General features: G+C 37.8%; 3 protein-coding genes across 5 annotated transcripts in view; all 3 read right to left on the minus strand.

Annotated features, from left to right (window-relative positions):
- LOC132180586 (transcription factor GTE8-like) overlaps window positions 1-3,684 on the minus strand; it is a 5,670-nt gene extending 1,986 nt beyond the window's left edge. The window contains exons 1-5 of one of the 2 annotated variants that reach the window (XM_059593465.1): window positions 3,489-3,684; window positions 1,560-2,902; window positions 1,406-1,454; window positions 1,171-1,302; window positions 623-666 (exon numbers count right to left, since the gene is read on the minus strand). In XM_059593465.1, coding sequence (XP_059449448.1) covers window positions 623-666; window positions 1,171-1,302; window positions 1,406-1,454; window positions 1,560-2,816 — 1,482 coding nt within the window. In that variant the 5' untranslated portion in view covers window positions 2,817-2,902; window positions 3,489-3,684. Of the gene's footprint in view, window positions 1-622; window positions 667-1,170; window positions 1,303-1,405; window positions 1,455-1,559; window positions 2,908-3,488 lie in introns of both variants that reach the window. The other variant, XM_059593464.1, reaches the window with a different exon arrangement.
- Window positions 3,685-5,811: 2,127 nt separating this feature from the next.
- On the minus strand, window positions 5,812-10,183 carry LOC132182659 (uncharacterized). 2 transcript variants are annotated; one of them, XM_059595963.1, is made up of 2 exons: window positions 8,969-10,183; window positions 5,812-6,264 (listed from the first exon to the last, which is right to left on the minus strand). In XM_059595963.1, the coding sequence occupies exon 1, from the start codon at window positions 9,912-9,914 to the stop codon at window positions 9,018-9,020; it is 897 nt and encodes a 298-aa protein (XP_059451946.1). In that variant the 5' UTR covers window positions 9,915-10,183; the 3' UTR covers window positions 5,812-6,264; window positions 8,969-9,017. The 2 variants fall into 2 exon arrangements, with proteins under 2 accessions (XP_059451946.1, XP_059451947.1); XM_059595964.1 differs by having other exon boundaries at window positions 5,812-6,278.
- Window positions 10,184-12,131: 1,948 nt separating this feature from the next.
- LOC132183031 (uncharacterized) lies at window positions 12,132-13,734 on the minus strand. Its single transcript, XM_059596422.1, has one exon. It carries the CDS (start codon window positions 13,214-13,216, stop codon window positions 12,320-12,322), a length of 897 nt encoding a protein of 298 aa, XP_059452405.1. The 5' UTR covers window positions 13,217-13,734; the 3' UTR covers window positions 12,132-12,319.
- Between the last annotated feature and the right edge of the window lie 3,929 nt (window positions 13,735-17,663).

The raw sequence follows: 17,663 nt of genomic DNA on the forward strand, positions 1-17,663 counted from the left end.
TGGTTGCCTGTTCAAAGGGGGTGGTCACGCGGTTACCCCTATGTGTTCAAAGGTGTGGTAACGCTGCCGCCCTTGCCCGTTCAAAGGGCATGGTCACACAGCCATCCCCTTATATTAGGGGGTGGCCATGTAACTGGTTTGAGAGGCGGCTGCGCAGCCACTCCCCAACATAACAAAGGAGGCAGCCGCCATTTATTTAAAGGGTGGTTGTGCAGTCAGCCCTCACATATTCAAAGGGGTTGGTCACAAGGCCACCACCACCTGTCCAGAAGAGGTGGCCATGCAACCACCCATATATTATCTCTGTGTCAATTTTTTTAAGAGCAATTTGGTAACTCACGCGCATGTACAAGGCACGTGCTAATGTTTTCCAGTCCAAATAATGGCTAATTTTGACACAAGGGGCAACTCAAAACATTGTAGTAGTTTATAGGTCCAAGTTATAGCGACTTGTAGTTTAGAGGTCAATTTGAGAATAGGATGGTCGTTTAAAGGGGCAAACTGCAATTTACCAAAAAAAAAAAAAAAAATCAAAAACCAACAACTATTCAATGTATAATATAAAAAACCAGTTTTTTTGTCAACGCATTATCAACAAAAACCAGATTGAACGATTAAATACCTTTGCATCAGATTCACTTTCAGAAGAACTGCTAGAGTCTGAATCTGCAGACAACGCAAGATAGGGTCATGAATAAATACAGCACCAACTTACAAGAAAAAAATAAACAAAATGAAAAAAGGGATTTCATAGTTTGAATTACTTTTATAAAAATTGTCTAGACCAGCTAGAGTTCAACATAACAGCAACAAAAGATCACCAAATAAGCAAACAATTCTATTATAGGAAGACCGAATGCCTTCATATCTGGTAAAATTTCCATGTTCATGTTAATCTAGAATATGTCAATGAGAACTAAGAACTACGGCAGGACAATTTTTTTTTTTCTTCTTTTCTTCCACATGAAAGCTTAAGTGGCAATAAATGCAGTATAGACAATTCCTAATTCGTCACAAAAACTTGTACACATGTTCTCCTATAAGCGAAAAGGGGATTATTATCATTGCTCCCACAAACCAGATTCCAGATAATGATTCATCTTACAAAAGGATGAATTTTTAGAAATGACCTAATCAAACATAGATGACAGTATGACAAACTCAAATTACCACTGGAGTTGCCTGAGCTGATACAGCGGCTGCTTCTATTGGCTGCATCCTTTTCTATTTCCACAGAAGGGTAGCTTGAGATAGGAGGCTCATTTCCACCAATGTCAACATCCTCATCACCCGGGTCATTCCCTACAAATGCAAACAAAGGAGAAGAAACAAGTCATATGAAGTACTAATGGGCAATTCAGGAGCATCGCTTTAACATGTGCAACCAAATGAAGGAGAATGTGACCTTTGCAGGGCTGCATGGATGAATTGCTCGGCCCTGATTCATTCAACAGCTGCAAAAGAAAATACAGGAACATATATTTCTCAAGCAGATAGAAGAGAAGCACACAAAACTATAACTTCAATAATTTGAAATTGGAGGAAGGCTGGGATAATACCTCTATTTCACAAGGCTCAGCCCTTGGATGGTTCTTTTGCTTCTCCTGCAAATAGTCATCCAAAAGCTTCCGTAAAGTGAACAAGGTATCATCACTGAGATCGTCAATATCAATCTCAATCTCGTCCTCTCCACATTCCCTTCCATTAGAACTATGCTCCCTCAAGAAATCAATGATATGAAGAGGCATTTCTCCAAGCAAAGACTCCAATTCTCTGCCTAAATTGTGCTTCTCCTCAGCAGTCATTACACGCTTAACAGGCTTTGGCATGACTTCATGAGGCAGTGAAGTGATTTTCCTCTTTTTTGAGGGAGGCATCACTCTTTTAGCAATTTCCACGCCTTCATGAGAACCAGATTTTGCCGGTAATGGTTGGGCATCAGCCTTGGGTAGTTTCTTCTCAATAGCTTTCCATCTCACTTCAAAATATTTACTAAGAGTATCAGCCATGATGTAGTAATCGTTTCCAGGTGGATTGTAGGTCATTGCATTGGCAAAGGTAAGCCTCACATCACCAAGAAAATTCAACGGGCAGGAGCAAGCTCCTGAGGCCAACTTGTTCTTTATTGTTCCCAAATCCATAGGATGTTTAATGATAGTGTAATAATCCAGAATATTCAACTTCTCTACATCAACAGGGGTGTTAAAAACCCAAGCATACTGATGGGACATCAAACGTTTCAACAGACTCTCACACTGTTTCATCAAAATTGCATTTGCAGTGCTTGGTGTGGACTCAAACCTGCCAGAAGTACCACGATTCCACCCACGTTGCTTCTGACCTGCAGAATTCAATTTCTTTCCTGGCCCATGGCCCAGGGGATTTGATTTCTTTACCAGCCCAGAAGTCATTGCTGATGATTTTTTGACATTTTCTATCCGTGGCCCAATTTGTCCATTACTGCAGCTAAGAATATCACTAGATGATGACACAGTTACAGCATTTGTCCTTTGCAATTCAAATTTCTTCTGAAGAACCTGAATATGTTCAAGTTCCGATTTCAACCTATGCACTAACTCCTTTCTTTCAGATGGCAACATGTTTGACAAGGAATGAACTTGCATGGGAACACCAAATGTGTCACGATTATTGGAATTTAAACTAATACATTTCCTCATTGGGGTACTTGAATCTTCTGAAGCCGTAAGCTCAGTGTCAATTCGGCCCGAGCAACCGGAACCCTCTGATTCACCCGCCGTCTCAAATGCATTACCATAGTACCCACCAGGGTACTTAGCTTTCTTCCCTACGGTCATATCCAATAATCTAACCAAGCACTGCGTTTTGTTCCTTTTACCCACTCTGCCCTACAGCAGCAGTTGCCACCTGACGGTTTGATCATCTACTCTGCATGTATCAATCATGGAAGTAAATTTAGCACTTCCGGTTGTTCCGTTAACCTTAAACTATGCTTCCATCTCAGCAAGCCGACAATAAGGCATTGTTTGTTTGGTTGCTGAGAAATGTAGATTAAAAAAAAAAACCCAGAAGAAAAAGAAATGAAAACATGTTAAATTTCCCCCCTCAAAAAAGAAAAAAGAAAAAAAGAGGGGAAACAATTCCACTCAGAAAATGAATTATTCTAATTTTCAATTTTTTTTTCTCAGCCACCAAACAGACGATGAACGATAAAGTAAATCAAATATGAAATTCCTTGATTTCACAAATCACAACCGTTGCAAGTCAGCTAGATTATTGAGAAAGAAAAAACAAGCTAACTAAATTAACAGGAGGGTTCGAGACTTCACAAGTACAGTATCATTCACTCTCTTTTAAACTCAAAAACTCAAAGTTTACACTGGAAACCATTCTACAACAACAAAAATTGAAAAGAAAAACCCTAATATCGAGCGCTAAATAGCTTGTCAAATTATGAAGCGAAAAATAAATTAAAAAATCAGAACGATCCAAACCCTAAAGGCAATTACCAAAATAGTCGCCGCTGCCTCTCCATGCAATCCAATTACCGAAATCCTTCACCGAAACGAGCTCCCAATCAAGTATGGTGTTGAATTCGAAACCCGATAAGAAAGAAATCAACCTAACAAGTAGACTTCGGAGGACAAGCTTCGAGAGTGTGTCTGAGAAAGACGCGCAAGAGAGAGAAAGAGAGATACGCTGTCTAGTTTCTTTACAAAGCCCTTGAGCAATATCAACCGTTGGATTTATGTCTGAATTTAGTTTAGTGTTTTTGTCTACTTTTATTGTCTTTTTTTTTTTTTTAAGAGACTTTAATTGTCTTAATTAGAGCTTAATATTTGTCCTACTCAGGTCAACTATTTTTTATTTTTTATTTTTTGTTGCTTTTAATAGGAGTTTTCTAAGGTGCAGACTTAGGGCGTAAACCCGGCCGACTGCGAAGTATCACATAAATTGTCACTTTAATTTGCAAGAAATTTATAATAAAATTTTTTTAACAGCACTCATTTTTCTTTGAAGCCATTAGGAACAATCTAGTCGGAAAAAAAAATAAAAATAAAAATTGAAAGAATTTATAATTGACCTTATATGATATGAGAGAAGTTTGATTTATGGGCATGTTAATGAATTCTTTTTTTTTACATCTTCACACAAGGAAAGAAGAAGAATAAAGGATATTCGAATTATTGATATTTGCTTCGTGAAGTTTGGTCTCTAGCCGATTAAGGAGACTAACTTCATGTATTTTAAGTAAACATAATATTTTATTCATTAGGGATTTAAAAATAAATAAATTTTTATAATCCATTGATTATGTAATAAATTATACTTAATTTATCTAGGATATTTATAATTGTTAATTGCATGATCATGATCATATTTAGTAATAAATTATAATCATCATTAACAGAATGAAATTTAAAGTAAGTAAAATGTTATTTTCAAAATTATAAATAAATATATCGAATTCAGGATCTATCTCATCCCGCGTAAGGACATTATAAATTTGTCATAGAAGATTGAGAAGTTAAAAAAATAAAAAATAAAAAAACCCCCACTCAAGATAAATCAAGCTGCACCAAAATTGGGGCCGCTCGGACCATTTGAGAACTTAAGCCCAACTCCAGAACTCCAGCATCACATAATGGACTCAGCTCTTGGGCTCGCGAGCAAAGTCGATAATGGCATAAAAAACATCTTATTGATCAAACTTTGACTCTCTTTTATTATTATTTAAGTGACTTTCTTTTTATTATTATTACTTCGTAGCAAAATTTTAAGAAAAATGCTAGCCGTACATACAATTTGGTGAAAACTTAACACCCATAAATTTTTGCGTTGAAATTATCAAACCAAAGCTTAAAAACTCAAGGATATCGAACTTTCAATTATCCTATTTAATTAGGATTTTTCGTTAAATATTGTCAAAATTTTCAAAATACTAATTTTTATTATTATAAAAAATTGTAAAGATTTAGATGTTTATTGTTTTATAAAATAAAAATATATATATTTGTAATTTTTTTTTTTTTTTTAGTAATGCTAGAAACCACACATTTATTCCACCATTAACAATGCTAGTCAGGTTGGACCAACCTTTGTTAAAAAAATTTCCTCACTCCATTTTTTTTTTTTTTGTCTATAAATGCTTATAGAAGAATGATATATCCAATTGTACACTTCAAATAGCCCAAAGAGCTTTCACGCGACCAAAAAGAAAAGAGAAATACTACATACAATACAAATGTCTTACACATATTCGATAAAGCTTTTTGAGCCTTTATTAATATATAAATGATTATTTGACATTACCACATCAGCTTTTTGAGATGTTTGTATAGTTCTCTTTTCCTTTTGGTCGTGTGCAAGCTCTTTGGACTTTTTGAACTAGAAGTATCCTTCTTCCACATCCCGAATTTCCCATTATTTCAGTGTGGAAATGTTACAGCTAGAGGCCAATCCTTTATAGAATTTCAATGTGTTAAAAAGCTCACTTCAAGTTACCTGTCCTTCATGTTTCAACTTAATTTTGAATCATTTTTTTTCCATTCTTGGATTTCTTGCAGACATTTTAGAGAATGATATGTTGTTCATGTTGTTATGCTTCATATAATTAAGCAAAGTAATTCCGTTCATTATATTTTCAGTGAGTGAAAATATTTTTTCACAAAATATATATATATATAGGGAAATTACTTATTCATCACATCAACTTTGGACCTCTTTTAATTTTCATGACATCCTTAAAGATAGCTTTTCCATACCATGATTTCTTTGTACACTCAACGCCAAAGTTCCAAGAGGGGGATAAGTTTTAACAAAAGACTCATGTTACCTGCAAAACATCTCGTCTATAATGGAGTTTAGCGGACAAAATCATTCTCCGATCTAGGTTGGATAAATTTTCTTCATTCAATAAACTGAGAGATCTGCATCTTTTTTCCAAAAAAGGTTTTCGGGTAAAGAGACCTACAAATATTTCCATGATACTTAGAAGCTATATTCAAATGCCAATGATTCCCAGAAGGAGATAAAAGAACCATTCACAACAGACCAATCAGGTAGTAGTAGTGCTACATATTGTCAACAGTTTTGTGACAAGATTTCCTGAGCCGCCCCACTGTGAAAACCGACCACTCTCTGCTTGCTCTGGGTGGCCGGCATATGCCTTCTAATACAAATTTAGCATCTCAGTTGCTTTCGTTGGTTTAATTTACTGAGGTTGCTCCCCGTCTTAATCATCAACTGCTTGCTTCCTATACGAAACAAGGCTTCATCCACTACCTACAACATGTACACTGAAGAAACTTATAATAATATGAAAAATAACGAAAATAGAGACAAAAGGTTTTTAAGGATATATAGTTCGGTGTTAGACATCTATGTCGATGATTAGAAAGTGTTACACTACAAAAACAAAACTTCCGGGAGAGAGAAAAAGATTGAAGCTAAAAAAAATGCTCAATGAAGAACATATAAGAGATTTCAAGGCTTTTGAAACTGAGTACCCACAACTAACTAGCAAACGCTGAGCACTTGAACTATATAGCTTCTAATGTATAATTAGAGTCTAATGTATAATTGGAGTCTAATTTAGAGTCTTTTTATCCTTCCCTCAAACACTAATCAGCCAAGAGATTCGAACTACGCTCAACTATTGTTTTAATTTTACACTGGTTGCCGTGACTTGTTTTAAGTTGTTTACCGTATTAGACATTTTTTTTTTAAAAAAAAAAAAAACTTAAAACACGTCACATCAGTCAGCGTAATAAATAAGTGTAAAAAGTAGTATTATTATTTATAATCTCAAAAAAGCACATTTTAATGTAAAGATCATGTGAATTTATATGTTGAATTTGTTACTATCATATATGTTCTCTAAAAGACCATGAATGCATGTAAAAATAGGTGATGCTTTATCAATCTTAATGTGCCGTCTTGTCAAAGTCAAATGCATAATTAGAATCTAATTAATATTATTATGAAGCCATGGACCACTTTGGATTGATAAGAAAGCCAACCAATTCGAGCAAAGATGGGTGATGTGTTATCAATTAATGCTTTTTTTTCTTTTTCTTTTTCCTTTGACATTCCAAGTTCTAAAGAACGGATCCACCTCAACACGAGTGCCTATAAAACTTAATTAATAAACAAGCATAACAAATTCTACTTTGCTGATTTTAGGTTGGAACAGAACAGCAAATTAATTAAGTAGAAGCCAATCATCAAAACAGTAAGGCTTTGCTGTTTGAAGGTTCTATATTCTAAGATTAGAGTATTTTATAGAATGATTCCTTAAAACAACACACACACATATATATATATATATATATATATAAAATCGTTGATGTTTTTTTCACCATACATAATACTCATTGACAATATTCTCTTTCTTTCTTTTTCATCATTGCCGGCTATATATCACTTAATAAATTAAATAAAGCATGCATGTACGACAATGCATAGAATAGAGAGAATTAATTGATCAGCCAATTTTAAATATATAATTGGAACATAGGGCTTCACTGCTTTTAGGTTCCATATTCTAAGAGTACTGTAGTACTTGATAGAATAAAATTCCAAAAACATCAATTTATTTATATATATATATCTATATATTGACATTCGTTTTTCTTTCTTTTCTTTTCTTTTGCTTAATCTCATCGACATTCCAAGTTCCAAAGAATATATGCAATCTTTAATATCATTGACTAAGAACTTAGTAAAGAGAGCACGACATGACATAAAGACAATAGAGATCGATGAAGAGACACGGAGAATTTGATCAGCTAATTCTAAATAATTGGAACATGAGGCTTTACTGTTTTAAGGTTCCATATTCTAATTAATAACGTGGTACTTTGTACAGCAAAACCCTAAATAATTAAGAACAATCACAGTTTTGTCTATACACTGTAGATATATAGGAAGCTAATGAACAAAAGATTCTTCTGACCGATGTAGCAACTCTAAATTAGGACAGTATTTTTTTTTTTTTTTTTGCACACTATAGTTATATTTGTTTAGGTGTAAAATGTTTATTATTATTTTTTCGGGGATAATTAGTGCATGCAAAAAATATTGGTTCACAATTAATTATATAACTTATAAATATTCCAAAACAAATTTGACACTGTTGGGAGAAAATGACTTATGCTCCTCAAAAAATGTAAGAATCCCCGTATCCACATTGCAATGTCTCCACTCTATTGCAAACCCTAATTACCCTCTTCAAGATGCCCCTTCTCTCCCTACAAAACCCAGAAAAAAACAAAAAAGAAAAAAGGAAAAGAAAAGGAGAATGAAGCTGCTAATTGAATACCAAGGAGAAATCCTTTAGGAATCAAAGAGGTTATTGATGGACAAATCCGGGGATTCTTAGTGGACGGTGAAATCTGAAAACCACCCTCACCCAATAGAAAACGGAAATCATGAGTACATTATGAAGAACCAAATGAATTAAGCACTGGCAACAAGCCAATATATGCTTCCATTTGGTCAACTGTACTTCCCTCTATATATTCCTACCTGGGAAGAACAGAAGAGAAAATGCAGTCAGTGATGATGCACATCAGTTGAATCTCTAGAGATGCAGTTCTAACTATTTTTTTTCTTGGTTGAATATTAGGGTTGTCCCCACCCCCGCCAATAAAATAGCGCTAATTGCTAAAGAAGATAAAGCAAATGCGCTCCTACTCAGGCCATGTTTAGAGGCACAACACGACTCCCACCCAAATTTGGGTAAAAGAGAAAACTCCGGTAATGTTTTTTTTTTTTTACTGAAGAAAATGTTTGATTGGGCAAATCTCATGTGTTTTTTAAGTGTATGGATGATTAAGAATAAGGAGGATCCGAGTGGTGTGGCAACAGCATTAATTCTTCAAGGCTTATTATAGTTTATATATACATTCTGTGCTCAGATATAGCTAACATATATATGATCAATACGATATACCTAATAATATTATAATACGTTGGTTTACAATACCTGGGATTTTGACTTGTTGCTTCACACTTCTGTGTCTTTTCGACCTAAATCAACGGCCCAAACTGAGGGCTGCTTCAACGTCTAACCTCCATGCAAATCCTCCACCGTCCATCCTCCACACATCACAAGGCACTATCTGCGACCACTTATCCTTTCCCAACCTGTACTGCAGCTTTACCTGGCAACTAAAGGCCGTGTACGAGTACGGCAACTTCTCTTTTGCCACCAACCACACCGTTATTATCTCCCGTGACTGCCCGTCATTTTGCTGCCTCACCATCCTCTTAAAAGCCCCGTTCACCCACAACACCCTATTCGAGCCGTCCGATACGAACCCGGGACACGTGTCTTGCTCCAGATTACTCATCCTCTCCACGTCCGTACTCCCTAGCGCTGGCAGTGGCACACCCATGCAGGTGTCTGTCACGCTCTCTACTGTCACCCACGTCTCCACTGCGCTCATCATCATCGGACGCGTCTCCACCGTCCGATCCCCGTCCTTGCATACACCCTTATCGAAGTTCAACCACATGGGTGCGTCCCCATTTTCCTGGCTATCCTTTCTTGTCACCGTACGGTCGAAGTTACACCGAGATGCACTCTCCGGCGACTCATTTCGTTCACTTTTCTCAGGCAAAAGCTGCAGAGTCTCCACCCTCTTCTCCAACCCATCCTTCTTTTCTATCATTTCTTTCGTTTCCTCCTCAGCTTTTCTTTTCTTTCGCTTATACCCACTATTCTTCCGAACCCTAACGTACTTTCTCTTCGCTCTTCCTTTCGTAACAAACGCGTTCTTGCTATCCACCGCTGACCCACCTGAACCGGAGCCCCCGGCAGCCGGTTTCGGCGCAATCGGCCGGAATCTGAGCATCATCCGATTCATTATCGCCTTATCCTGCACACCCCCACCGCATCTTGTCATGCTACTTCGGTCTCCACTCTCCATTCCCCCTAGACCTCCATCAAACCCACCATCTGTCTCTCTCTCTGTTTGAGTTCAGAGCAATAATCACAGCACAAGTACGCACAGTAACCTAGCGTGAAAGAACACGTGTCTATGGCTACCCCTAAACAGCAACGGCCGCTGATTGGTTAATTTTTGGTTGGGCCCGGCAGAAAAGCAGCGTATCCGGCGTAATTAAGCGCTGGGGAAAGGCCCCACAAGGCAGCCAATCGGAGACGAGAGAGTGTCCAGCACTGCCGAAAGGAGTGGTAGACGTGGGCTCAGCCCATGGCTTAGAGTAATTTTCACTGAAGAGGAAAAGACTTTTGGGAGGTTCGAGACAGCGCACACTTGGTCGTCTTTCATTTGCCATGTACAACTAAATTCGGTTGGAACAGTTGGGCATTTAACTGTTCCACTCGCTTCGGGGGAGCGTTAGGTGCACCTTGTGATATAGACCGAGTGATGGGATTTGATCTTTTGGAAACGGTGAAAACGTGGTCTAAATGCGTGTGGTTAGGTTTTATTTTGATCTCTGTACGGCAGGGACGCGTGGTTGGTCCGAACTCTGCGGATCTATTGGTAGATCTTTGACGTCATTGGGTTTTAAGAGGGCTGATTGGATTGGCTTCTCATCTACTGCCACGTGCTGCTATTTCTGTGATTGACAATGACTCATTCGACCTACCCATTAGGAGTCCATGGTGGATTAGTTCCTCTCTCGGCCACCGACGCTCACATACTAAAAGAAGTAATCAAGATATATGTTTAGGCAAATTCCTTTTTTGGTAGGTAAAGCAAGAGAAACAGTTTCAAGTTTAATTAAAAAAAAATTAATAAATTCTTAAGATAAGTTAACAATAAACATTTATCTTTCTCGTGAAAAAACTTGTAGTAAAAATCTAATGCTTAATCATTTCACATATTATCAACTATTATGTCGAGCTTGTGAGAAAAAAAAAATAATGGAATTTGAATCCAAACTTCTGATTAGAACATATTCATTGATTGTAACTAATCTAAAAGAGTTATATATGTATGAAATTTATATCATTTAACATGCATGAAAGGTACACCAAACTAGGGAAGTGCGGCTACCTAGTTGCTATATATACTTGTATAACATACCAAAACTAGGCTTTTAGCTTTGACCGGCTCATGTGTATATTGAGATTTTTTTGACATCCCAAGACAGTCGATCAGCTTCTAGTGGTCTACAATTTGCTGCGTTTATGTTGTTCTCAAGCGTAATTGGAAAAGACTAATCGTTCGGCCTATTTTCAATAGTCAGTAAGTTTATATTGCACTCTATTAATTGTCTTGGAGTCTTTGTTGAGTTGGCCCACCCTTTTCTCGTGCTTTTTGGATTGCTTATGAAAAGATAAAAAAATTCAAATCTCTTGTTATCCAGCGATAGCTCACTTTGGACTAGCAGATCTCTTTAATTATTCAATGCGTCATTTCTCTTATCCATCTTCTATTCAGTAAAGTTAAGAAAGAAATTAACATTAGTGTCAACTTCTACGCCAACAATGTAACTTATTGGGCCACCCCAGTCTCATCTCTCCAACGGTCCAACCTCTTCTGCTTTCTCTATCCCTAGTAGGAAAGACCATTATTGCTCTTCATTAATTTTCTTATCTTTTTGTAGTTTTTTTATATAATTTTTTTTAGGAAAAAAAAAAAAAAATCATAGGAGTCTAGTGTCACTGTTCTAAATGTGATTCTTTCACACTTCTTCCACACACACAGATTAATTAAGAATCCACACTGAATAGCGAATAAGAATATTAACAGTGCAAAACATACAATCATATATATTATATATGGCCAAATTAAATGACATTTCCCTAAAAGTTTTAAGAATGCTGGGGTCCATATGAGATTCTTGTGCGCTAACTAAACACATGGATTTTTAGTTGAGACGCGATAGAATAATAATGTATTGGGGCCTGCTTGATTTATAATCAAAAGGTGGCCCCGGTCGACTTTTCCTTCAACCCCAGCTGCCTCGCAATAATGCTTCATGCTTAATGGTTTGGTTAGGAGGAATATATTCAACGGACTTATTGTGATTTTAAATTCGGGAAGGAAGTCTCTCATTTTCTATCCGATCGAATTTACCGAAATTAAACAAAACGTTTAAAGAGATCCAGATCCTTCAACCTGCTACCACATTGTTTTTTTTTTTTTTTTGTACCAGCTGCCACAATATTAATTGATGTTATTGTTTTTATACATGGTAAAATCTTTTTCCCATGCCACAAAAAAGGCAACTAAAGGCGCCATCCCTTCAGAGAATGCTCTTAAGATTTAATTACTACTCAATTTCTTAGAAAACTGGTAGGCAAAGCAATACCTGAAGACCTGAGGTCTCTTCTCTTCTCTTGTCTTCCTTGATCTTTATTTCAAAGGCTTAGACTGAGAGCAGCCTTGACATCCAACCTCCATGCAAACCCACCACAATCCATCCTCCACACATCACACGGCACGACCTTTGAAGTGCAGTACTTCTGGTTACGCCACGTGTGCTGCAGTCTCACTCGAGCCGTGAACGCTGGGTAAGCCCCGGGCAACAACCTTTCCTTTGCCACCAACCTCACTGTACACTCCTGTAACTGCCCATCACCCTCCTGGCTCACCATCCGCATATACGCTTCATTAACCCACTGCACCCTCTCGAAACCGTCCGATACGAACCCCGGGCACGTGTCCCTCTCGAGATTCTTAATTTTCTCCATATCCGTGCACCCTATTCCTCGTACATCCATGCACGTGTCTGTCACGCTCTCCACCGTCACCCACGACTCCACCTCCCTCGTCTGAGCCATCACCGCCGTCCGATCTGACCCAGCACCGGTGTCCACGTCACCGAACGCCCATTTCTTTTCACTCAGCCACAATTGTGGGCCCTGATTATGATTATCCTCGACCGATTTTTTATCAGCCGTGCGATCAACCTTAGACCACGATTCTCCAGCGTCCAGATCTTTATTTTTTTGAGCTCTATCAGGCAACAGTTGCAGAGTCAGAACCGTCTTCTCCACCCCATCTTCACTTTCTTCCTCAGAAACCATTTTCTCTCTCTTATATCCATTATTATTCTTGCGAACTCTAACGTACTTTCTCTTTCTTCTTGCTTCCGAAACAAAACTGCGGCTCTTGTTCTCCGTCGGCAAACTGGATCCGCCGGTCTCCGGTTTCGGAGCGATCGGCCGGAATCTGAGCATCACTCTGTTAATTAACGTCTTATCCTGGGACCCACCGCCGATGCTTGACACGCGCCATCCTTCTCCACCGTCCATCACCCTCCTCTACCTCTCTTCCTAACCTTTCTCTCTCGCTCTCGCTCTCTCTCTCTCTCTCTGTCAGTCTCTCTCGGAGATGAAAACGATAATGATATCGGTGAGCACCGGTGGCTGGGTTAGCAAGCACCACGTGTCTATTGCAACACTGAAACAGTATCGGCTCGTGATTGGCTGGTTTCGATAGCGGTGGGTCCCGTTGAAAAGTGGCGTATCCGGGAGTGCAAATATTGGTCTGTGATAGGTCCCACGATTCTGGCCAATCAGAGTAGGGAGCGTGTTGGGGCACTTTTGAGAAAGAGAGGACACGTGGGGATTGCCCGGGTTGCAGCATAATTTTCTTTTCCAGTTTAAGTGGAAACCCTTTTGTAAAAGCTTACAGAATGTGCACACGTGTTTTGGACATCATTAGCTCGAAACAGTAAATTCGGTTTAAACTGCTGATTAATCTAATTGTCGCACTAGACTTTTGGCGCGTGAGATGCACTTCCTGATACCTGTTTAACAGGCTGCTTTGATTGAGAGGAGTAGTTGCACGTGTTATCCGTGAGCGTGGGCTTTGTTCACAAGTGAGTAATTTTTTAATGATAATGTGAGGGTTGGATTTGAATCTTGTCATGTGACGTGCCACTAAGATTTTTATTTTTTATAGCTTTGTTTCGATATTAAAGATTTTATCACATCAACAACTTATATTATATATAATAAAAACTGTTACAACTACATATATTGTGGGGACGTTTTTCTTGGTTGTCGTACACGTGACAGAAATTTGGTAGACAATCCTTTCTCGTATAGGTTTTAATTGGTAGAAAGAGAGTCGTGTCTGTAGTTTTATCTTATAATTATTTAATAATATTGATGTGATATTTGTTATTAATTATTAAATTAATTCTTATTAAATAAAAAATATATATAAGGGTTGATTGAGGGTGTAACATCAATCAAAATCCAATAGTGTTCATTATTGAATTTTAATTTATTTGTAATTTTAAAAGTCACATCACAATTAAAAAGACTCAATAAAAAACTTTGGACGACACTAAGGTCGTCACACATATTTTATAAGAATATTCCTACAAGAAGATATGAAAAGTTTTTTAAAAAATATTTAATGTTTTGAGTTATTTATTAATGAATTTGAGAAAAAAGTATATTTTTATGTCTAAAAAGAGAAAACACTTAAAAGATACGTTACTAAACATAGCCCTTCTTTTACCAATTATGTTAATTAGTGTTGTTTATTTCTTTTTAGTATTCTGCGTGTGATTGGGCGGAGTACGTAGTCTTTTGATTACAGGAACGTCTTAATTGAACATAGGAACAACTTTATTTTTGTGCTTTGAGTTACAAATCCATGCCACATTGTTATGATTTTAGTGGGGGCCTAATTTTGGAATATGAGCGTTTTAGGGTTCGTCTTTTTGCGTCCCATCAACTCCAGAGATTTTGGCGTAACGGTTAGATGCCCGACACACACAATATTGGTCAATTCACATATAAATTTGGATTCTCTTGAAATTCCTTTACCAATTATTTTCATTTTTATGTAATTCCAAACACGCCTTTCACCCTCATTTTTATTGTAGTACTATGAAAGTTGATGCTCAAAAAAGTAATGTTCCAATGATTAATGGTTAAAGTAGGGTTGGATTGGTGTTAATTAGTTTGGGCCTAACTCACAAGAAATCAAATAAAGAAAAGAAAAAAGAGAGTGGCCATTTGGTTAGTGGAGAGGCTCTTGGCTCCCTAGAGAAGCAAAGTATATGAAAGTCAGCTTTTTTGGATCAATTGACAATTACTTTTATGTAACTTATCCATACATAATCTGCACCCATCTCAGTCTGTTGTTTGATAGGGTGCATGGACCAGCTTTTGTTGCCTTTGTTATCGGTATTTCATTCCTTTTTAGTGGCGCATAATGTAGGAACACTATGGTTGCCTAGATTTGCTGGAGCATCCACATCCAGCCATCACATGTTCTTTTGTCTCCTATGTTTCTCCTGTGCCAATCTCATTGGCCCCTATTCTACCAAAGACCCCAAGAGATGGACAGCAACTTTCTTTTGTCTTTTGTCTCTCTTTTTTTCCCTATAAAAATGTTAGACTTCAAAGGGAATATTCCTTTAAAGCATTTTCATTCGGACAGTCAAATGTTATTTTGGCTAGTTATTATGTTAAAATAGGAGTAAAAAGAGTTGCATTCCACTCAGCAATTTGGTGAATACTATATACTAACAAAATATCTTTTTTTTTTTTCTTTTTTTTTTTTCCGTTTAATTATATCTTTCTCTATCCTCTCAATAAAGAAAGAATTAATTAAAAAAAAAATCACTGAAAAAAAAAATATTTGAATGTAATAATGAAAATAGATAACTAAAATAAAGAGTAAGATATAAGTATAGAGAAATGTGATATGTAGCTAAATAAAGAAAAAATTCGTTGAGTCTTATGTGAATGCCCTTACGATTATTTTTTAACTTGTTGACACGTGTCAACATGTGATTGAAGCAACTTCAGCTTTTGTAAAAATAAAAAATTAAAAAAAAAAAAAAAACTAACACTCCAATTATATGCTGGGACGTGTCAACAAGTTGTAAAAGAGTTGCAAGAAGGTTGTAGTTTAGCATTACTTTTTTTCCCAACCTTGCCTTATTGGGCTCCGTTAGATGGTTTATTTAACCTTTGTTGCTAATTATATAGGAGTAATGTTACATCTACAACTCTTTTGTATCTTGCTAAATTGTGTTAGCATGTGATAAGAGCTTCATGGGCTACTATAAAGAAAATTTAACACCATTCAATCACATGTTGACACATTTCAAGAAGCTGTAAAAGAGTTGTAGATCTAATATTTTTTATTACATAATTAAACACCTTCATCGACCTGTTTCTTTTTTCTTTTTTCGTTCAGTATAAAAACATTCATGAGCCCGTAGAAAGAAATAGAACACTGGCTTCGACATTTTTTCTGTTCTGTTCTGGCATTGGTTTGGACGATGGGGCCTTTTTTCAGCTTCTGTTCAAGGAAGAAAGCCTAATTTCGGACCTGCTGGCCTAAATTAACGGCCACAATTGGGCTTTCAATTTCCAAGATGTAACTGGAGGCCTTAAACAGACCTCGTCAGTCGGAACAAAATCTGCAGGAGAGAAGGCAATTCGAATCTCACAGATGATTTTTCTCTTTTACCCCCCTCAAACTACCACTCTAATGACAATTTATCCGACAATTTACCCTATAAATTACCAAAACAATAACAATAACAATGTACCTCAAATTTTTTTAAAAATGACAAAATTGCCTTTACTTAAATAAAAACAAAAATACTAAAATTTATAAAAATAAAAAATAAAAAGTATAAAAATAAATAAATAAAAGTAAAACAGGGGTGCCAAACCGCTCCTGGATGGTGGCTGGACCACCCCTAGGTAACTGGGGATGTTCCGGCCACCAACCAGGGGTGGATCAACCACCCCCGAGCGTTTTTGGGCATGGCCAATGGACCTGCAATCCATCCTAGCTGAGCCATGCTCGAAGCCTCCATGCCAGAGACAGCACTACTGATCCTATCACCCCTGTTATCATATGCGCTACTGCCGTCCATACATTCCCTATTTCCCTTCATCATCATCATCTTTCACACATTAGAAAATTACCCATCAACGCATAAATGAATTATTCTTTCTTATCATTGAAAATAAAACCCAATGAAGATTTTCACCAGTTCTCTTGAAAGGAATCTCTGCTGGTTGAGCTTGCAACAATGGCGCCTAATCTTGATTATCTGCAGTTGCTACTACCAAGATGTTTCTGGGGGTGGCTGGGACACCACCGTCGGCGAACCCAGGCCCTCCTCAGCACTTGGTCCCCCATGCCCATCCACCCCCAAAACTCTTGTCACCTTCAGCGCAGTTCCCGGTGTGTTGCCGGCTCCCTGGGAGCTTTCCAGCGTCAAAACCCCCTTCTTCGGAACTTTCCCCGCCATACCCACCATCTCCGGACCCGCTCCAATCATCCCAGGCTGTGCTCGGAGACTACTTTCTACAATCGGAGGCGCCTTTTCTATCTCCGGCGATGTCTGGGCTAGCTCCGACGGCGGCTGAGCTAACGTCGACGAGAACTGGGTCGTCGCCGACGACTGAGTATCTGGTTCCAACTGAGTAGACGCCGGCGACGACCCACTTGAGCTCTGACCAGCGAGATGTCTCTCGACTCTCGGGATCCCCGCCAAGCCCTGCTTCAACCCCTTCGCCGGCGAGCTTGCCGGCGACACATGATCTTGCGCGAAGGATTGATTCGCCTTCGACCCAGACTTCGACCCCTCAAGCGATCTCGGCCAGCCCATGCACCTGGGGGCGGTAGAACCACCCTTTCTTTTCTTTTTCTTTTTTTCAACTTTTGTTTTTAAATTTAATTTAATTTAATTTTTTTTTCAAATATTTTTGG

The sequence above is a fragment of the Corylus avellana genome, chromosome ca5 (genome assembly GCF_901000735.1).
Source record: "Corylus avellana chromosome ca5, CavTom2PMs-1.0".
Classification (NCBI taxonomy): domain Eukaryota; kingdom Viridiplantae; phylum Streptophyta; class Magnoliopsida; order Fagales; family Betulaceae; genus Corylus; species Corylus avellana.